This window comes from Eutrema salsugineum, unplaced genomic scaffold (assembly GCF_000478725.1).
Source record: "Eutrema salsugineum unplaced genomic scaffold, Eutsalg1_0 scaffold_10, whole genome shotgun sequence".
In the NCBI taxonomy this organism is placed as follows: domain Eukaryota; kingdom Viridiplantae; phylum Streptophyta; class Magnoliopsida; order Brassicales; family Brassicaceae; genus Eutrema; species Eutrema salsugineum.
This window is the reverse complement of record NW_006256908.1, coordinates 7,210,271-7,227,735: the sequence shown is the minus strand read 5'-3', so window position 1 is coordinate 7,227,735 and position 17,465 is coordinate 7,210,271. Positions and strand designations below refer to the sequence as shown.

The window sequence follows — 17,465 nt, the reverse complement described above, 5'->3', positions numbered from 1 at the left end:
GAGAGAAATATATAATTTCGTGGAAACTGAAATTTATTTTGTGATTTTTTGGCTTGTTGATAATGACGATAATGTAGGTGCATAAGAATATGTGGAGCCCTGTGTGAGATAACAAGGGAAAGAGAGAATGTGGTAAAAGAGAGAGAAAGAAGGGAAAAAGAAAAAATAAGAAAAAAAGGGTAAAAGAGTATTAATATAAAATATATAAAGAATATTATTTTCAGATATTTTTTTGGTTAGTTTATGAATTATAGTTTGTTTGATTGTTATTGAGTGCAATTTCCCTATCCACAAACCAAAAACCAAAAGCCCAAAAAAAAAAACTCACAATCAATCATTGCCTTAATAAATAGGAAAGGGTTAATTAACCAGCCACCGGTGAAACCACCTGAGACGACTGAGAACGAGAGCGTCTCAATAAAATCGGACAAACATGAGAATCTGATCACATGGAGTTGCCATACCTTTTCAGTTATTACAGTTATGGAGTTAATTTGCATTTATCATCCTCTCTTTCTTCTGTCCCTTCTCTCCATTCTCTAATGTATATGCATAGCTTATGTGAATGATTGTTTTCCTAACAAATATTGTGAACCAAGTGCTTTTCTTTTAATTTTGTTTTTTTTTTCAAGAATTAAGGCAACGTCACAAATGAAACAGCAGGTAAAGAAACTATATTATCTTATCATATGCTCCTTCTGAGTTCCTCTCTTCAACAATTTACATTTATATGCAGCCATATATAGACTTTCACCTATTTTAATGATCATTCCACAACGTCTAAACGGAAAAATAAGAATGCGCTCCAATATTAAGGAAACTGTTAACTGTAACAATTATACTACCATTTAGTTTGATTGCAAGGTCACCAGTTCCGTGGATTTGTCTGATCAATTAGGGTAGATCTTGAGTATCTGAGCCTTTTTAATTATACATATGGATACCATAGAATATGATTTCGAATGCTAACTAATTTTAAACCATTCAATAATATGTTGGTCAAACAAGCCGTCATCCACATATAGAGAAATAAGGAGAAATGCTAGTTTTAGAATATTTTCATGTTACCCATTTGATATTCAAAGCATAAAATCAGTAGAGAAAGAAAAACTTTATTCCGATGGTGCATAAAATCAGGTTGCTACTAATGAGCTAAATTGAAGATTAGTAACATGGGTTTGGGTCTTTCAATTAGCTAGATTAATCAAGAAAAAGCTGACTATGGCAGAATCTGATTATGTCGGAGTCAGAACATTAAAAATAATGGTATGTACAAAAATATTTTGGAAATTCCTTATTGGCAATAATTGGTCCTTTTGGCACCTACTATATTAGTTTTACTATTTTCTTTTATCTTGGTCACATTCAAAGCAAATTGCAATAATCAAAACTTGAGATTAACTTCTCCTTAAAACGTCTTATGTATGAATGGTCAAATAGTACCTATATGACAAATCTCTAATAAGGAAAATCTCATAATGATGAAGTATGCGATTGATTTTTGTTTTTTGAGAAAGAAGTATGCGATTGTTGGTGGCATTTTCAAGTCGATGTTATAGTGGGGTTTCTAGGTGCAATAAACAGCATGTGTGAAACTCTTTTCATTTTATTACTTCAAAAAATAAAAGTCGAACAACTCATCGAGAGAATAAATATCTCGTTATCCCAGGAGCCATGTAAATTTCATAATTCATTAACTTTTTGTGTGTGTGTGCACAATTCATAATTTATCAACGTCATATGCATGCATCTATACATCTTTTTCATAAATTTATAAAGGAATTCTAGATTTTCGTGAGAATAATCTTTGCCCGATTCAACTCCACTATATATATCACATTAATGCATTATCACTTGATCGAGGTTTCCTGAATAAATCTATTTTCCGAAATCATGATGATTAGTTTCTTACGCTACACGATTCCATAATATCGATGTGAATCAGTTATAATAGATTTCAAAAACTCATTTATATTAATGTGGATTGGAGAAAGTTTACAATAGCCGAACTGAATCTAAATCGTAATATGTGAAATCAACAATTCTATCAGAATCTGGTTGTTTCCACCATAAAGTTAACAGTAACCAATATCGAGAAGGAAATCATTTTTTCTTCATCAAAAGCTATGTAGTATTATTAGAAATGACTTAAACTGTATTTGTTTCATCGTACATATCATAGGATTTGGACCTTGGTTATGACATCTTCAAACTCACTTAAATCTAAGATCAATTCATGATCTAAGGTGTTGATAACAATGTAATATCTTCAAACCCACTCACTTAAATCTAAGATCAAGCCCACATTAATTAACACGAGACAATAATATCGAATAGTGAAGTGAGATAGAGTTATCTACTGCAAAATTTCATATATAGATACATTATAACCAGTTTTATTGAGCTTCACTGATCTTGAGGAGAATGTCGCTTTCTATGGTGGATTCTAATGCAAATTTGATCTACAAACAAAGATGGATATTGTTTGGATGATCTAAAATAGATATCGAAAGTGCTAAACATTGATCCACGATGGAAACAAAAATAGAAAGCAAGCTTCTTCAAATCATTATGTAGACTTACTTATTGTATCAATATGCACTGACATTTCATCGCAGCATTAAAAGAGGAATTGACCATATAAAATAAACACGAAGACCCAAGCTTAACGCCCCATCACATGTATTACTCTCATCTTTCCCTTTCAGCCTCATGCGTATCTAACCCTAGATATGATTTATGCATTGATCGATGTAGATTTCTTAAGACATTCCAAATTTGTAAGATTGTTATAATTTAATCACACAAAAATTGTAATAACGTTACTATGACGTCTTCCGACCAAAAACTTTGCGTCTAATGACCGGATTAAAACGCTCGGTATAGGTTTGTTGCCAGGCATATAACCCAAATGGACCCTTTTAGTTAAGATCTTTTTTTTTTTTTTTTTTTTGTTCTTTAGATGATTTTATCTTTAGAATGTGTCTGTTGTCTTTTTTGTATCAGAGACTTGAATAGAGAGTTTCTTAGATGCAAATATTGTCAAGTGAAAGTATTTGTTAAATTTTAGTGGTAGCTCAACCGGTTATAAAGATGTTTTTTAATTGATGTCGAATTATTGACGTATGTTGAAAAAAAAACATGGCTTATTTTTTGTGCAACCGTCACAAATCATATAAAAGATAATAAAATGGCTCATTTTTTGTGAGTGTTCTCTCTCTCTCTTAAGCACATCATAAATTCACGCATCAATATTTTTTTCATAACAAAAGAAAATGATTTCATCTTTTACTATTGTAATGTTTTTAATATTTTAACTGTTAAAAAAAACTGTTAATTATATATTTCCAAGAACCACCAAAATTTTTCATCTCCATTCAACTAAATATATTTTTAATCTCTAAAAGTTTTAGTTGCATATCTACACTAGAGAAATCTCCCCCGGAACAACTGAACAAGGCAAGATGTCGTAATTAACTACGATAATTGGATTTCAGTGCAAAGAAAAGAAAATCAAACAAGTTGAAGTCTACGTCGAAAGGCATTCAAAGGATGAAACAAGACATGGAAGACCACAAATTTAAATGCAAATTTCATTCTTATATTCCGGTATATGTTAATACATGTATATACGCGATGATCAAGTGATTATATAAATATATATATATATATAGGTTAAATTAGTTAATAAATGCCGCTGCAAAGCTTATCATTTGAACATTTATAATATTTAGAGATCAATGATTTTACAAATACAAAATTCCAAATTGGTTGAAACTATTCTCTATTTAAGCTCTTTCTCCTCAACCTAACAAGACACAAACCAAATCCCCATCACTCATCATTACATCTTTTCTTGCCCTAAAAGTTCTTCCAAACCAGACAAAAGTATATATAAACACTAAAAAGCTCCCAAAGCAAATGAATAAGACAAACTGTGTCAACATCTCAAGTATGCTTCAGAACTCCATTCCCAAGGAGGACGACATTTTCATCCGGCGTTGCATATGGGTTAACGGCCCGGTCATCGTCGGGGCCGGACCATCGGGCCTAGCTGTTGCCACCTGCCTGAAACGCCAAGAAGTTCCATTTATAATCCTAGAGCGAGCTAACTGCATAGCTTCTCTGTGGCAAAACAGAACATATGATCGTCTCAAGCTTCATCTCCCTAAACAATTCTGCCAATTGCCCAATCTACCCTTCCCAGAAGATTTCCCGGAGTATCCAACCAAGTATCAGTTCATCGAGTACCTTGAGTCCTACGCAAGCCACTTTGGTATCAATCCCAAGTTCAACGAGACTGTTCAGTCAGCTAAATATGACGAGAGGTTTGGGCTGTGGCGTGTCAAAACTGTTTCGAGAAGCGGCATGCTTGGCTCTTGTGAGTTCGAGTATATTTGCAGGTGGCTCGTGGTGGCGACGGGAGAGAATGCTGAGAAAGTGGTGCCGGAGTTTGAGGGTTTAGAAGAGTTTGGTGGCGATGTTCTTCACGCTGGCGATTATAAATCCGGCGAGAGGTACCGTGGAAAACGAGTTCTTGTAGTTGGATGTGGAAACTCCGGCATGGAAGTCTCTCTCGATCTCTGCAACCACAATGCAAGTCCATCAATGGTCGTTCGTAGCTCTGTAAGTAAAAAACAGTTAGGATCTGATTCTCAGTAGTTTCTCTGTTTTAGAAACATGGCATTCGAATCCTTGTTTTTGGTCAAGAAAAAAAACAGAGCACTCACTTCCTGTATTCTAAAAACAGAGCATCTGATAGTCGTGCTTTGTTTTTAATCTATCAGGTTCATGTGTTGCCGAGAGAGATTCTTGGGAAGTCGACATTCGAAATAGGTGTAACAATGATGAAATGGATGCCAGTTTGGCTAGTGGATAAGACTCTGCTCCTTCTCACGAGGTTGATCCTGGGGAATACCGATAAGCTTGGGCTTAAGAGGCCGGAAATGGGACCGTTAGAGCTGAAGAATACCGCCGGTAAAACTCCCGTCTTAGACATAGGAGCCTTTTCTAAAATCAAATCGGGAAAGATCAAAATCTTCCCGGGAATCGTCAAGTTTGGCCCGGGAAAGGTGGAACTCGTGGATGGCCGAGTTCTAGAGATCGATTCCGTCGTTCTTGCCACTGGTTACCGAAGCAATGTCCCTTCGTGGCTTAAGGTAGACAAGAAAAAAAACATCATCTTTTTCTGGTTTTGTCACAAAAGATTAAATCTTTAGAACGATAGATAAGGGAAATTTGATAGGAAGATGTTCAACACTAAAATGTTGTTTGGCGGTTGGTGTATCGTATATGCAGGAGAACGACTTGGCGGAGATTGGGATAGAGAAAAGCCCGTTTCCAAAAGGGTGCAAAGGGGAGGCTGGATTGTATGCGGTGGGATTCACGAGAAGAGGACTCTCAGGTGCGTCGCTTGATGCCATGAGTGTGGCTCATGATATTGCTAATCGCTGGAAAGAAGAAACTAAGCAACAGATTAAAACCATTGCTGCTCGTCACCGTCGTTGTATCTCACACTTTTGACTTTCGCTATTATTATAATATATATAAACGTATACGAGTTGAGGTAAAAACTGAAAAAAATAGAGAGGATTGATTAAAGTTTTCTGATGTGAAAATCGAAGATATAAGCCCACTCCATGGAAGAAAACTCCCCTTGAAAAAAAAAACAATTTGGAGTTCCTTTTGTTGTAAGGAAGATGTGGCTTTTCAATATATTTAATGTAATCTTTCACATTTTAGCTTATCTTTTCGTTGATAATGTCTTTGATTAGTTGTTATGTGAAAAGCATCTACTGTTTGAAAGAACTGGTCTAGAAAGTTAATAACTTGATTAAGATAAAAGAAATGAACAAGATTCATTTTTGCCATTGACAAAGAGGCAGAAAGGTGTGAATAAAAATAACAACAAAAATATGTTCCTCAAGACTGATACATGAACTGTGTATGTATATCATTTATCTTATTATACGATGAGAAGAAAGAGAGAGAAAAGAAGAGACACATCAAGATTCATCATCATCAGAAGGAGCCATTTGATATTACCAGACATCAGGACGAAGCTCTCCTGTAGCTGGAGGCATCCAACGACCAGAGTTATACACGTTTTCACCAACTTTCCATCCGGGAACATCCTTCATAACATCAGCCTCGTAGTCTAGATACTTCTTCCACTCTGACACAAACCTATTTGTAATGCACACATGGGATTCAATGAACTGAACTTTGTACCGCAAGGCTTTGTTTTGATTTCGTAGTTGAGAATATTAATGAGTTTGTGGAACAGAGAGAAATTTTTTTATTATACCTTTCATCTTCTTCTGCTTGAAGAATGGGAAGAATTGCTCTGCGGGCAGCGTATTTCTCTTCCTTCAACGCTCTATCATCACAGCAATCTTAATTAGAACTTTGGTGTATATACATTGTGCTCATTTTGACATTTTAGTCATCATTGAAAAATGGAATTTCTAACCAATGGAGAGGCAGAGGATGTATACATACACCAAGAAAGACAACACTGTGTTGGTCTGTCTTACTAGTTGTAAGCCACACAAAATACACTAATCAAGCTAATAACTCACGAAGTGACTACCTAAAAAGCAAAATCCAAGTAACTAGTATCATCAAGTTGAAATCAGATTGCTTTCTTCGTCACAGCTCAAAGGATCGTTACTTAGCTATCAAATAGGGTTAAACAAAAACAAAAGCTTTATCTATAACCAATTCAAGACTAATAAGTAATAACACAAATTGTATCAAAAAAATTGCAAAGTTCAATCCCAGATTACTCACAAGTCCTTAGCCACTCGCATAATTTCACAACAGAGAACACATCCAAGTCAACCTAGAATTTCATTTTCCGATAGAGAAAATTGTGAAATGATGAGACCGAAAAGCCATTTACATATCTTACCTGCGGATTTTGTTGCCCTGACCAACTTGGTACATTCCCCAAGCAAAGGCACCCGAAACGGTAAGGAAGATGGCCATGGCGCTTGGACCCGTGTTAGAGATTCGACGAGCATATCGGACCGGTGCAAACCCACCCGGTGGTGGACCATCCTGAAGCAATGGCATATCCTTCACACTCGCCATTCCTGGCTTCTTCCTTATCATCGCCTCCGTCATCTTCAACCTCGATCGATTACTGTTTGATGATTACTGTTTGATCCCCCAAAATCGGTTTTTGATTCGTTAATCGAGTGTTCTAGGGATTTCTGAGGAAGACGATCAGAGAAATGTGTACTGAAAGGGAATTTTTTTTTTCTTTCTCAGTAATAATGAACTGGGCCTGATATCAGGCCCATAAAACTCGAGCCGGATCCAATTCCGATGCTAAAACTTAAATAAATCAATGAGCTTGGAGAAAACGTAAAACCCTAAACCCTAGGTGCTTCTAGAATCATCGCTCTGCTTCATTTCTCTTCTTCTCTGCGAATTGTCAAGTTCGCTTATTTAGTTCGATCTGTTCTGAAGCAATTGTAATCTTCTCTTGTTGAGTGAGAATCTATCACCATGTATCGCCTTGTCTCCAACATTGCTTCAAAAGCCAGGTAGATCTATCCGGCTTATCGGCTTTTTTTTTTGTGTGGATGCGATTTGAATGCTGCTGATTTTTTGTTTTCTTTCTGATTGATTTCTCGGAGATAAAAATATACGAGAAAATGATGGGAATCAGTAAAGTTATGTCTGAGTTTAGTTCTTATTTTCCGATTTTTGTTCAACTTGTTAACAAAAATCGCATTAAGTTGAATTTTTTTTATGTGCCCTCGGAAAGTCTTCTTCATTGCTTTAATTACATCGATGACTAAAGCTTATTCCTTTTTTTATGTTTCAACAGGATTGCCAGAAATTGTACAAGCCAGGTTCATTTTTCCTTCGTTCTTTATATGGTTATTTTAGTTTTGCTGGTTTTGGGTATGTATTGATGTGTATTCTTTGTATTGTTAGGTTGGAAGCAGGCTCAATTCTACTAGGAATTATGCAGCAAAAGACATAAGGTTCGGTGTTGAGGCTAGGGCTTCAATGCTTAGAGGTGTCGAGGAGCTTGCTGATGCAGTTAAAGTCACTATGGGACCCAAGGTATAAACTTATGTTTCAGATAGTTTCTGTTCAAGATATTAGTATTGCAAGTTAATCTTAGTTAACAGCCCTAGTGATAGCTATCATCAGTTGTCTGTTTTATTATCCGATACAACAGTCTAAAACCATTATCTACATTTCCTTGTCCGTTAAGGGTCGTAATGTTATCATCGAACAAAGCTGGGGTGCACCAAAGGTGACAAAGGATGGTGTTACTGTTGCCAAGAGCATTGAGTTCAAGGACAGAGTCAAGAACGTTGGTGCCAGTCTTGTCAAACAGGTTGCTAACGCCACAAATGATGTAGCTGGTGATGGTAAGGGTTCCCTTTCATCGTATTTGAACGTTTTTTTTTTATGTGTTATTAGTATCCTATATACTCAGATTAATAACTGTTTTTGTCTTGGTATGCTTTACAGGAACAACGTGTGCTACAGTCCTCACGCGAGCTATCTTCACGGAAGGTTGTAAATCAGTTGCTGCCGGAATGAATGCAATGGACCTAAGACGTGGTATCAAGTTGGCAGTTGATACTGTTGTGACGAACTTGAAGAGCCGAGCACGCATGATTAGCACTTCTGAAGAAATTGCCCAAGTTGGAACAATATCAGCTAATGGAGACAGAGAAATTGGTGAATTGATTGCAAAGGCCATGGAAAGCGTCGGCAAAGAGGGAGTAATCACAATTCAAGTGAGTTTAATTTGATCCCTAAATGTTTAGACTATTTTGCTTATTTCTTATGACGAATTATGCTATCATCTCTTGAAACAGGATGGCAAGACCTTGTATAATGAGCTAGAAGTTGTTGAGGGTATGAAGATCGATAGGGGATACATCTCCCCATACTTCATAACTAACCAGAAAAACCAAAAATGTGTACGGATTCCCAAATTGTTGCTTTATCAGTTTAGAGGAACTTCGCATTTGATATCTTCTGCATTGATATGGTTTTCAGGAACTAGATGATCCTCTCATTCTAATCCACGAGAAGAAAATTTCCAATTTAAATGCTATGGTGAAAGTCTTAGAACTGGCCCTCAAGGTACAAACAATTTGGTGATTTCTTGAAATGTCTGCTGATATTTAATAAGTTACTTTGTATCTGAAGATCGAGACTTCTATCTGCCCTTTTTCAGAAGCAAAGGCCGCTGCTGATCGTTGCGGAGGATTTGGAGAGCGATGCTCTTGCCGTGCTAATTCTGAACAAACTTCGTGCTGGAATCAAGGTTTTTTTTTTCATCATCTTGTTATATGCTTTTTTTTTACTAATTCCTATTAGATCTGGAATTTGCTTGGATTGATGTAAATGCTATCATATTATAGGTCTGTGCTGTGAAGGCCCCTGGCTTTGGAGAAAACCGAAAAGCCAATTTACATGATCTAGCTATCCTCACCGGAGCCCAGGCAAGCCCAAATTCCTATTTTACTAGCTGCCAAGACAATCACACTCACACTAATTGCATGAGCTATAATGTTCTTTTGTTGAATTCAATTTATAGGTAATAACAGAAGAGTTGGGTTTGAATCTTGAGAAAGTCGACCTCAGTATGTTTGGAAACTGCAAAAAGGTTCGTTTGGCTGGACCAATTCCTATTGGCATATTCTCATTTTCCCATTTACCTGTAGTTACATTCTATATCACATGTTTTCTTTTGTGAACAGATAACTGTATCCAAAGACGACACTGTTTTTCTTGATGGGGCTGGTGACAAGAAATCAATTGGGGAACGATGTGAACAGGTTGGTTTTGTACCTCTCAATCATTATGTTTCTTGACTCTTTTTGCCAATCGTTAAGGATGTTAATTGTTTAATATTTATGAAATCTAAATAAATCACACAGATACGATCCATGGTTGAAGCAAGCGAGTCTGACTATGACAAGGAGAAGTTACAAGAAAGATTGGCGAAACTTTCTGGTGGTGTTGCTGTACTAAAGGTAATGAACATCTCTGTTGGAGCACTTTGATGGACAGAAAATTTATTGATGCATAGCCAATGATGGGATATTCATATGGACTTTTAGATTGGAGGATCAAGTGAGGCTGAAGTTGGCGAAAAGAAAGACAGAGTAACCGATGCTCTAAATGCTACCAAAGCAGCTGTAGAAGAGGGTATTGTTCCAGGTAAAAAACTATCTGAATTCCCTAAGACAGACTTTGGTATAAGTTCCTGCGACGAATAAATTACATTACTTTGTGTGAAATTCACACAGGTGGTGGTGTTGCTCTTTTGTATGCGTCAAAAGAACTTGAGAAGCTTTCCACTGCTAACTTTGATCAGAAAATTGGTGTCCAAATCATCCAAAACGCCCTCAAGGTTTTTCTCTCATCAGATTTTTCATCGTATAAACAAAAAACCGCGTGTAAAATTTTATACACAAATCTTTCTTTCATGCAGACACCTGTTCACACGATTGCTTCCAACGCTGGAGTCGAGGGTGCAGTTATCGTAGGCAAGCTTTTGGAGCAAGATAATCCTGACCTCGGTTATGATGCTGCTAAAGGTTACACTTTTATTATGCAATAGAGAAATTTGCTTTCATATCGCTCTTGGTCCACCTTGTTATTTCACTTTGTACTTAACTAACTTCTGTCGGCATTTACTTTCAGGAGAATACGTCGATATGGTAAAGGCTGGTATCATCGACCCTCTGAAAGTGATCAGAACCGCATTGGTTGATGCTGCAAGGTACACTAAGATTTTAAAATTTGTCGTCAATTTTGTAGTCTATTGCAATGTTTGGTTTCCTAATATTTGTTCTTGGTTTATTCTATTGGTTAGTGTCTCGTCTTTGTTGACAACGACGGAAGCAGTTGTGACTGAGATTCCAGCGAAAGAGGAAGCATCTCCGGCTATGGGCGGTGGCATGGACGGCGGCATGGGCGGTATGGGAGGAATGGGTTTCTAATGAGAATCATAAACCCTAGCTAGGTTACTTTGGAAACTGTTGTGCTATGTTATGGTTAATTCATCCACAAGGCACTAATTGATGCTTTTTTTTTTCTTTTTTCTATATCATTATTGGAAGAAGAGAGACTCAGATTTTTCCATGATCTCGGGATTTTCAATCCTCAATTGATTTAATAAATAAAAATTTAGGAAACAAAACTCGGGGAATTTTTTCCATACAAGTCGTTTGTGTTTCCTTATAAACATAGCTTGTTCAGTTTAGAATTCAAGGAATGTTAAAGGCAGGTTTCGCATGGAGATTCTAGTTCTTGCCAACTATCCCCAATCTCTAATCTCTTGTTAACACGGTATTTAGCTGTTCAGATGCAGACTACTTTCAAACAAGAAAAATAGCACATTTGTGAAGGAACGATATAAAAGACACTACCAAAAAAAAAGGAACGATATAAAAGATGATAGCAGATAAGTGAATGCAAATATCATTAAATAAATTACTGTTGTGAACTACTTATTTTGGTTTTAAAATCGCGTGGTGAAGAGGATTCTGATCAGAGTCTTGAACCCTAAAACACTAGAATGCAATCATAAAGCTAAATGAGATACTTATGCATGATTATGTTACAAAAAATGAGCAAAATATGAATGAACTTAAAGTGAAATGAATGTAAAAGCCTAAAACACATGTTTCTCATACCTTGTTTATACTTGCAAGACAATCAGAAACATGTGTACTGGAAGGAATTTTTTTTCTTTGTTCACTGTAATATGAACTGGGCCTTATAGGGCCCATAAAACTCGAGCCAGATCCAAATCGAATGCTAAAACTCAATTAAGCAATGACCTTGGAGAAAACGTAAAACCCTAAACCCTTAGCTAGTTCTGGAATCTTCGCTCTGCTTCATTTCTCTACTTCTCTACAAATTGTCAAGTTTTCTGCTTCGTTAGTTCGATCTGTTCTGAAGCAATTTTAATCTTCTCGGGTCGAGTGAGAATCTATCACTATGTATCGCCTTCTCACCAACATTGCCTCAAAAGCCAGGTAGATTTATCCAGCTTATCTTTTTTTTTTTTTTGTGTGGATGCGATTTGAATGGTGTTTTTTTGTGATTTTCTTTCTGATAGATTTCTCGGAGATTAAAATTTACGAGAAACTGATGTGAATCAATAAAGATATGTCTGAGTTTAGTTCTGATTTTCCGATTTTTGATCAACTTGTTTGCAGAAATCGCATTCAATTGAATTTTTCTCTGCCCTCAGAAAATCTTCTTCATTGCTTTAATTACATCGATGACAGAAGCTTCTTCCTTTTCTATGTATCTCAAAGTTGATGTCATTTATTGATGGGATTTATCTTCTTTGTTTTCAACAGGATTGCCAGAAACTGCACAAGCCAGGTTCATTTTTTCTTCGTTTTTTAATATGGTTATACTATTTTAGCTGTTTTTGGGTTTGTATTGAGATGTAGATTTTGTACTGTTAGGTTGGAAGCAGGCTCAATTCTACTAGGAATTATGCAGCAAAAGACATAAGGTTCGGTGTTGAGGCTAGGGCTTCAATGCTTAGAGGTGTCGAGGAGCTTGCTGATGCAGTTAAAGTCACTATGGGACCCAAGGTATTAACTTATGCTTCAGATAGTTTCTGTCATTAACCAAAGGAAAATGTGAAGCCCTAGTGATAGTTATCATCAATTGTCTATTTATTATCCCCCACAGTGGCTGATACAACAGTCTGAAACCATTTCTAAACTTCTTTATCCTTTAAGGGTCGTAATGTCATCATCGAACAAAGCTGGGGTGCACCAAAGGTGACAAAGGATGGTGTTACTGTTGCCAAGAGCATTGAGTTCAAGGACAGAGTCAAGAACGTTGGTGCCAGTCTTGTCAAACAGGTTGCTAACGCCACAAATGATGTAGCTGGTGATGGTAAGGGTTCCCTTTCATCGTATTTGAACGTATTTTTCTTGTGTGTTGTTAGTCTCCTATCTACTTATATGAATTACCGTTTTTGTATTGGTATGCTTTACAGGAACAACGTGTGCTACAGTCCTTACTCGAGCTATCTTCACGGAAGGTTGTAAATCAGTTGCTGCCGGAATGAATGCAATGGACCTACGACGTGGTATCAAGTTGGCAGTTGATACTGTTGTGACGAACTTGAAGAGCCGAGCACGCATGATTAGCACTTCTGAAGAAATTGCCCAAGTTGGAACAATATCAGCTAATGGAGATAGAGAAATTGGTGAACTGATTGCAAAGGCCATGGAGAGTGTCGGCAAAGAGGGAGTGATCACAATTCAAGTGAGTTTAATCTGATCCCTAAATGTTTAGACTATTTTGCTTATCTCTTATGGTGACTTATGCTATCATCTCTTCATACAGGATGGCAAGACCTTGTTTAATGAGCTGGAAATTGTTGAGGGTATGAAGATTGATAGGGGATATATCTCCCCATACTTCATAACAAACCAGAAAAATCAAAAATGTGTAAGGATTCCCACCTTGTTACTTTATCAGTTTCGAGGAACGTCGCATTTGATATCTTCTGCATGGATATGGTTTGCAGGAACTAGAAGATCCTCTCATTCTAATCCACGAGAAGAAAATTTCCAATTTAAATTCTATGGTCAAAGTCTTAGAATTGGCCCTCAAGGTATAAACAATTTGGTGATTTCTTGAATGTCAACAGTAATGTCTGCTGAAATATTATATGTTACCTTGTATCTGACGATCTTGATTTATTTATCTGCCCCTTTTCAGACGCAAAGGCCTCTTCTTATCGTTGCAGAGGATTTGGAGAGCGATGCGCTTGCCGTGCTTGTTCTGAACAAACTTCGTGCTGGAATCAAGGTTTTTTTTTCAGCCTTTTGTTTTATGCCTTTTTTTTTTAACTTTTTCTTATTACACTAGTTGGTTGCATTGATGTGAATGCCATCATATTATAGGTCTGTGCTGTGAAGGCCCCTGGCTTTGGAGAAAACCGAAAGGCCAATTTACACGATCTAGCTGTCCTCACCGGAGGCCAGGCAAGCCCATTTCCTATTTTACTATCTGCCACAATCACACTCACACTAATTGCATGAGCTATAATGTTCATTTGATAATTTCAATTTACAGGTAATAACAGAAGAGTTAGGTATGAATCTTGAGAAAGTCGACCTCAGTATGTTTGGAAACTGCAAAAAGGTTTGTTTGGCTGGCCAAATCCCTTTGGCATATTCTCCTTTTCCCATTTACCTTTAGATAATTTCGTATCACATGATTTTTATTTGTGAACAGATAACTGTATCCAAAGACGACACTGTTTTTCTTGATGGGGCTGGTGACAAGAAATCAATTGGGGAACGATGTGAACAGGTCGGTTTATACTTCTCATTGATTGTCATCTAGGGGAGTCGGATATCTACCTTGACTTCATTTTCTAATTTGTAAGGATGTTAAATATATTTTTAAATTCAAATAAATCACACAGATACGATCCATGGTTGAAGCGAGCGAGTCTGACTATGACAAGGAGAAGTTACAAGAAAGGTTAGCAAAGCTTTCTGGTGGTGTTGCTGTACTAAAGGTAATGAACTGCTCCCTTAACATCTCTGTTGGAGCAATGGATCGAAAATTTATTGATGCATAACTAATGTTGGGGCACTCATATTTTCATATGGGCTTCTAGATTGGAGGAGCAAGTGAGTCAGAAGTTGGCGAAAAGAAAGATAGAGTAACCGACGCTCTAAATGCTACCAAAGCAGCTGTAGAAGAGGGTATTGTTCCAGGTAAAAAACTTTCTGAATTCCCTAAGACAGACTTATAAAAGTCCTTGGACAAATAAATTACATTACTTTGTGTAAATTTACAGGTGGTGGTGTTGCTCTCTTGTACGCGTCAAAAGAACTTGAGAAGCTTTCCACAGCTAACTTTGATCAGAAAATCGGTGTCCAAATCATCCAAAACGCTCTCAAGGTTTTTCTCTCATCAGATTTTCTATCATCCAAACAAAAATCTCTTGTAAAATTTCACACACAAATCTTGCTTTGATGCAGACACCTGTTCACACGATTGCTTCCAATGCCGGAGTCGAGGGTGCAGTTATCGTAGGCAAGCTATTGGAGCAAGATAATCCCGACCTCGGTTATGATGCTGCTAAAGGTTACACTTTTATATGCATTAGAGAAATTTGCTTTCATATCGCTCTTGGTCCACCTTGTTATTTCACTATGTAATTAAACTAACTTCTGTTACTTTCAGGAGAATACGTCGATATGGTAAAGTCTGGTATTATCGACCCTGTGAAAGTGATCAGAACCGCATTGGTTGATGCTGCAAGGTACACAAAGTTTGGAAATTTGTCGTCAATTTTGCAGTCTATTGAAATGTTTGTTTTGCTAATATTTGTTCTTGGTTTATTCTATTGGTTAGTGTCTCGTCTTTGTTGACAACGACGGAAGCAGTTGTGACTGAGATTCCAACGAAAGAAGAAGCGTCTCCGGCTATGGGCGGTGGTGGCATGGGAGGCATGGGCGGTGGAATGGGAGGCATGGGTTTCTGAGGACAACCATAAACCCTAGCTAGGTTACTTTGGAAACTGTTGTGAGATGCTAGGTTTTCTATTATGATTGGAAGAGAGCCACTTTCAGATTTTTCCATGATTTATGGATTTCCAGTTCACATTCGATTTATTAAAAAAAAAGTATCTAGAAAAATAAAATTCGTTTGTGTTACCTTACAAATAGTTACAATAATGTTCAGATTAGAGAATTCAGGGAAAGTTCATGGAAATTTTCGCATGGAGATAGATGCTAGTTCTTGCCAACTATCACCAAATTCTAATCTCTTATTAACACGATATTTAGCTAGTTGTATTTTGTTCAAATGACAGACTTTATTTACAAATATAAAATTGAAATTCGATTAAGATTTATCAAGAAGCAGCAGCACCTTACAAATGATAAATAAATTAGTGTTTTGAATCTACTTAATTTGGTCCAAAATCGCTTGGTGAAGAAGATTATGATTAAGAGTTGTTGTGGATTTAACCACCTTAAATCACCTTAAGCTTCGTTTAACTCTCTCTCTACACTCGCTTTATTCGTTTGTTTATCGATTAAGTGTGTTGTACGGAAACAAAGAGATAAGAAAGAAAAGCAAGAACACACGGTTTGTTAACCCAGTTCAACTCATCGGTATGATGAAGTCTATGTCTGGGGCTGGATCAGTCCAGGCAATATATTACCAAAGAGAAAGTGTTTTACACTGCTATCTCAAGACACTATAGCCTTAAACAAGAAGCAGAAAGACAGAGTAAAAATGCGACGACAACAAGAGATAGAAGGGTTTGATCCTTATATAGATTTGCAGAAGAGAACCCTCCAAGTCGCACAGAGTCTTTAGTTTTTAGGGTGTAGCCAAAACACACCGTTTTGATTTAAACTCTGTCTCAGGTCTTCAACAAACCAAACTGACCATCTTCAATCTCTCACTGAACCGAACATTGAAACTTGAGGCACAAAACCGGCATCAACTTCAACATACTCCACCTTGCATCAAGTTTCCTCTGGCATATATTACACAAACTTAGGACCTTACCTCCGGCGCGAATGCTACCATTCTTCAGTTAGTGAGCTTTAGGAAATCTAAAGCTACACTGAACTTGTTAACAGGAACCGTTTTGGTCAGGATATCAGCTGGGTTCCTAGACGTGTGTATCTTCATCACTTCAACTTCATTTGCTTCAATGATGTCCCTGATGAAATGATATTTGACTGCAATATGCTTTGTCCTTTCATGAAATGTGTTATTTTTAGACAAACATATTGCAGACTGCGAATCACACCACACTACAGCTCTGTCTTGCTCAAAACCCATATCTGACAACAAACCTTTTATCCATAAAGCCTCTTTTACTGCCTCTGTCAATGACACGTATTCAGCCTCAGTAGTAGACAATGCCACGACCTGTTGAAGATTAGATTTCCAGCTCACTGTGTTTCCTCCCACTGTGAATACATACCCACTGATAGATCTCCTCTTATCCAAATCACCAGCAAAATCAGAATCGCAGTAACCTTGAACTTTAAGATCTGATCCCCTTTTGAAGACTAGATTCAACTCAGCAGAACCCTTAACGTATCTGAGCAGCCATTTTACAGCTTCCCAATGCATCTTCCCCGGTTTGCTCATGAATCTACTGATTAATCCCACTGCATACGCCATATCAGGTCTTGTTCCCACAAGAGCATATATTAAGCTTCCAACTGCATTTGCATATGGGAATCGATTTGTGTCAATACATTCTGAGTCCTCCTTAACTGCTGATAGCTTGAAATGACCTCCAATTGGCGTATTGACGATCTTAGCTTCAGCCATGTTGAACTTCTTAACAACCTTGTGCAAATAATCCGACTGGGACATATATAGAATGCCCTCCTTTCGATCTCTCTTGATGTCAATACCCAAAATCCTGCTTGCTGGACCCATATCCT

The 17,465-nt window shown here is 37.1% G+C and overlaps 4 protein-coding genes across 4 annotated transcripts; 3 read left to right on the top strand and 1 right to left on the bottom strand.

The window, feature by feature from the left end:
* The first annotated feature begins 3,921 nt into the window (after positions 1-3,921).
* LOC18028014 (probable indole-3-pyruvate monooxygenase YUCCA7) lies at positions 3,922-5,523 on the top strand. The gene is made up of 3 exons (XM_006410400.1): positions 3,922-4,626; positions 4,788-5,159; positions 5,299-5,523. Exons 1-3 carry the CDS (start codon positions 3,922-3,924, stop codon positions 5,521-5,523), a joined length of 1,302 nt encoding a protein of 433 aa, XP_006410463.1.
* A 291-nt stretch (positions 5,524-5,814) lies between these two features.
* Positions 5,815-7,248, bottom strand: LOC18028013 (NADH dehydrogenase [ubiquinone] 1 alpha subcomplex subunit 13-B). The gene is made up of 3 exons (XM_006410399.2): positions 6,914-7,248; positions 6,308-6,379; positions 5,815-6,186 (listed from the first exon to the last, which is right to left on the bottom strand). Exons 1-3 carry the CDS (start codon positions 7,126-7,128, stop codon positions 6,042-6,044), a joined length of 432 nt encoding a protein of 143 aa, XP_006410462.1. The 5' UTR covers positions 7,129-7,248; the 3' UTR covers positions 5,815-6,041.
* A 131-nt stretch (positions 7,249-7,379) lies between these two features.
* On the top strand, positions 7,380-11,192 carry LOC18028012 (chaperonin CPN60-like 1, mitochondrial). The gene is made up of 17 exons (XM_006410398.2): positions 7,380-7,553; positions 7,841-7,865; positions 7,951-8,082; positions 8,237-8,396; positions 8,500-8,771; positions 8,853-8,957; positions 9,037-9,123; positions 9,218-9,307; positions 9,405-9,485; positions 9,581-9,649; positions 9,744-9,821; positions 9,924-10,019; positions 10,107-10,206; positions 10,296-10,399; positions 10,481-10,586; positions 10,693-10,771; positions 10,865-11,192. The coding sequence occupies exons 1-17, from the start codon at positions 7,516-7,518 to the stop codon at positions 10,989-10,991; spliced, it is 1,749 nt and encodes a 582-aa protein (XP_006410461.1). The 5' UTR covers positions 7,380-7,515; the 3' UTR covers positions 10,992-11,192.
* A 673-nt stretch (positions 11,193-11,865) lies between these two features.
* LOC18028011 (chaperonin CPN60-like 1, mitochondrial) lies at positions 11,866-15,740 on the top strand. The gene is made up of 17 exons (XM_006410397.2): positions 11,866-12,032; positions 12,363-12,387; positions 12,474-12,605; positions 12,756-12,915; positions 13,019-13,290; positions 13,372-13,476; positions 13,556-13,642; positions 13,750-13,839; positions 13,935-14,015; positions 14,107-14,175; positions 14,269-14,346; positions 14,462-14,557; positions 14,660-14,759; positions 14,843-14,946; positions 15,027-15,132; positions 15,232-15,310; positions 15,403-15,740. The coding sequence occupies exons 1-17, from the start codon at positions 11,995-11,997 to the stop codon at positions 15,530-15,532; spliced, it is 1,752 nt and encodes a 583-aa protein (XP_006410460.1). The 5' UTR covers positions 11,866-11,994; the 3' UTR covers positions 15,533-15,740.
* The last annotated feature ends 1,725 nt before the right edge of the window (positions 15,741-17,465 follow it).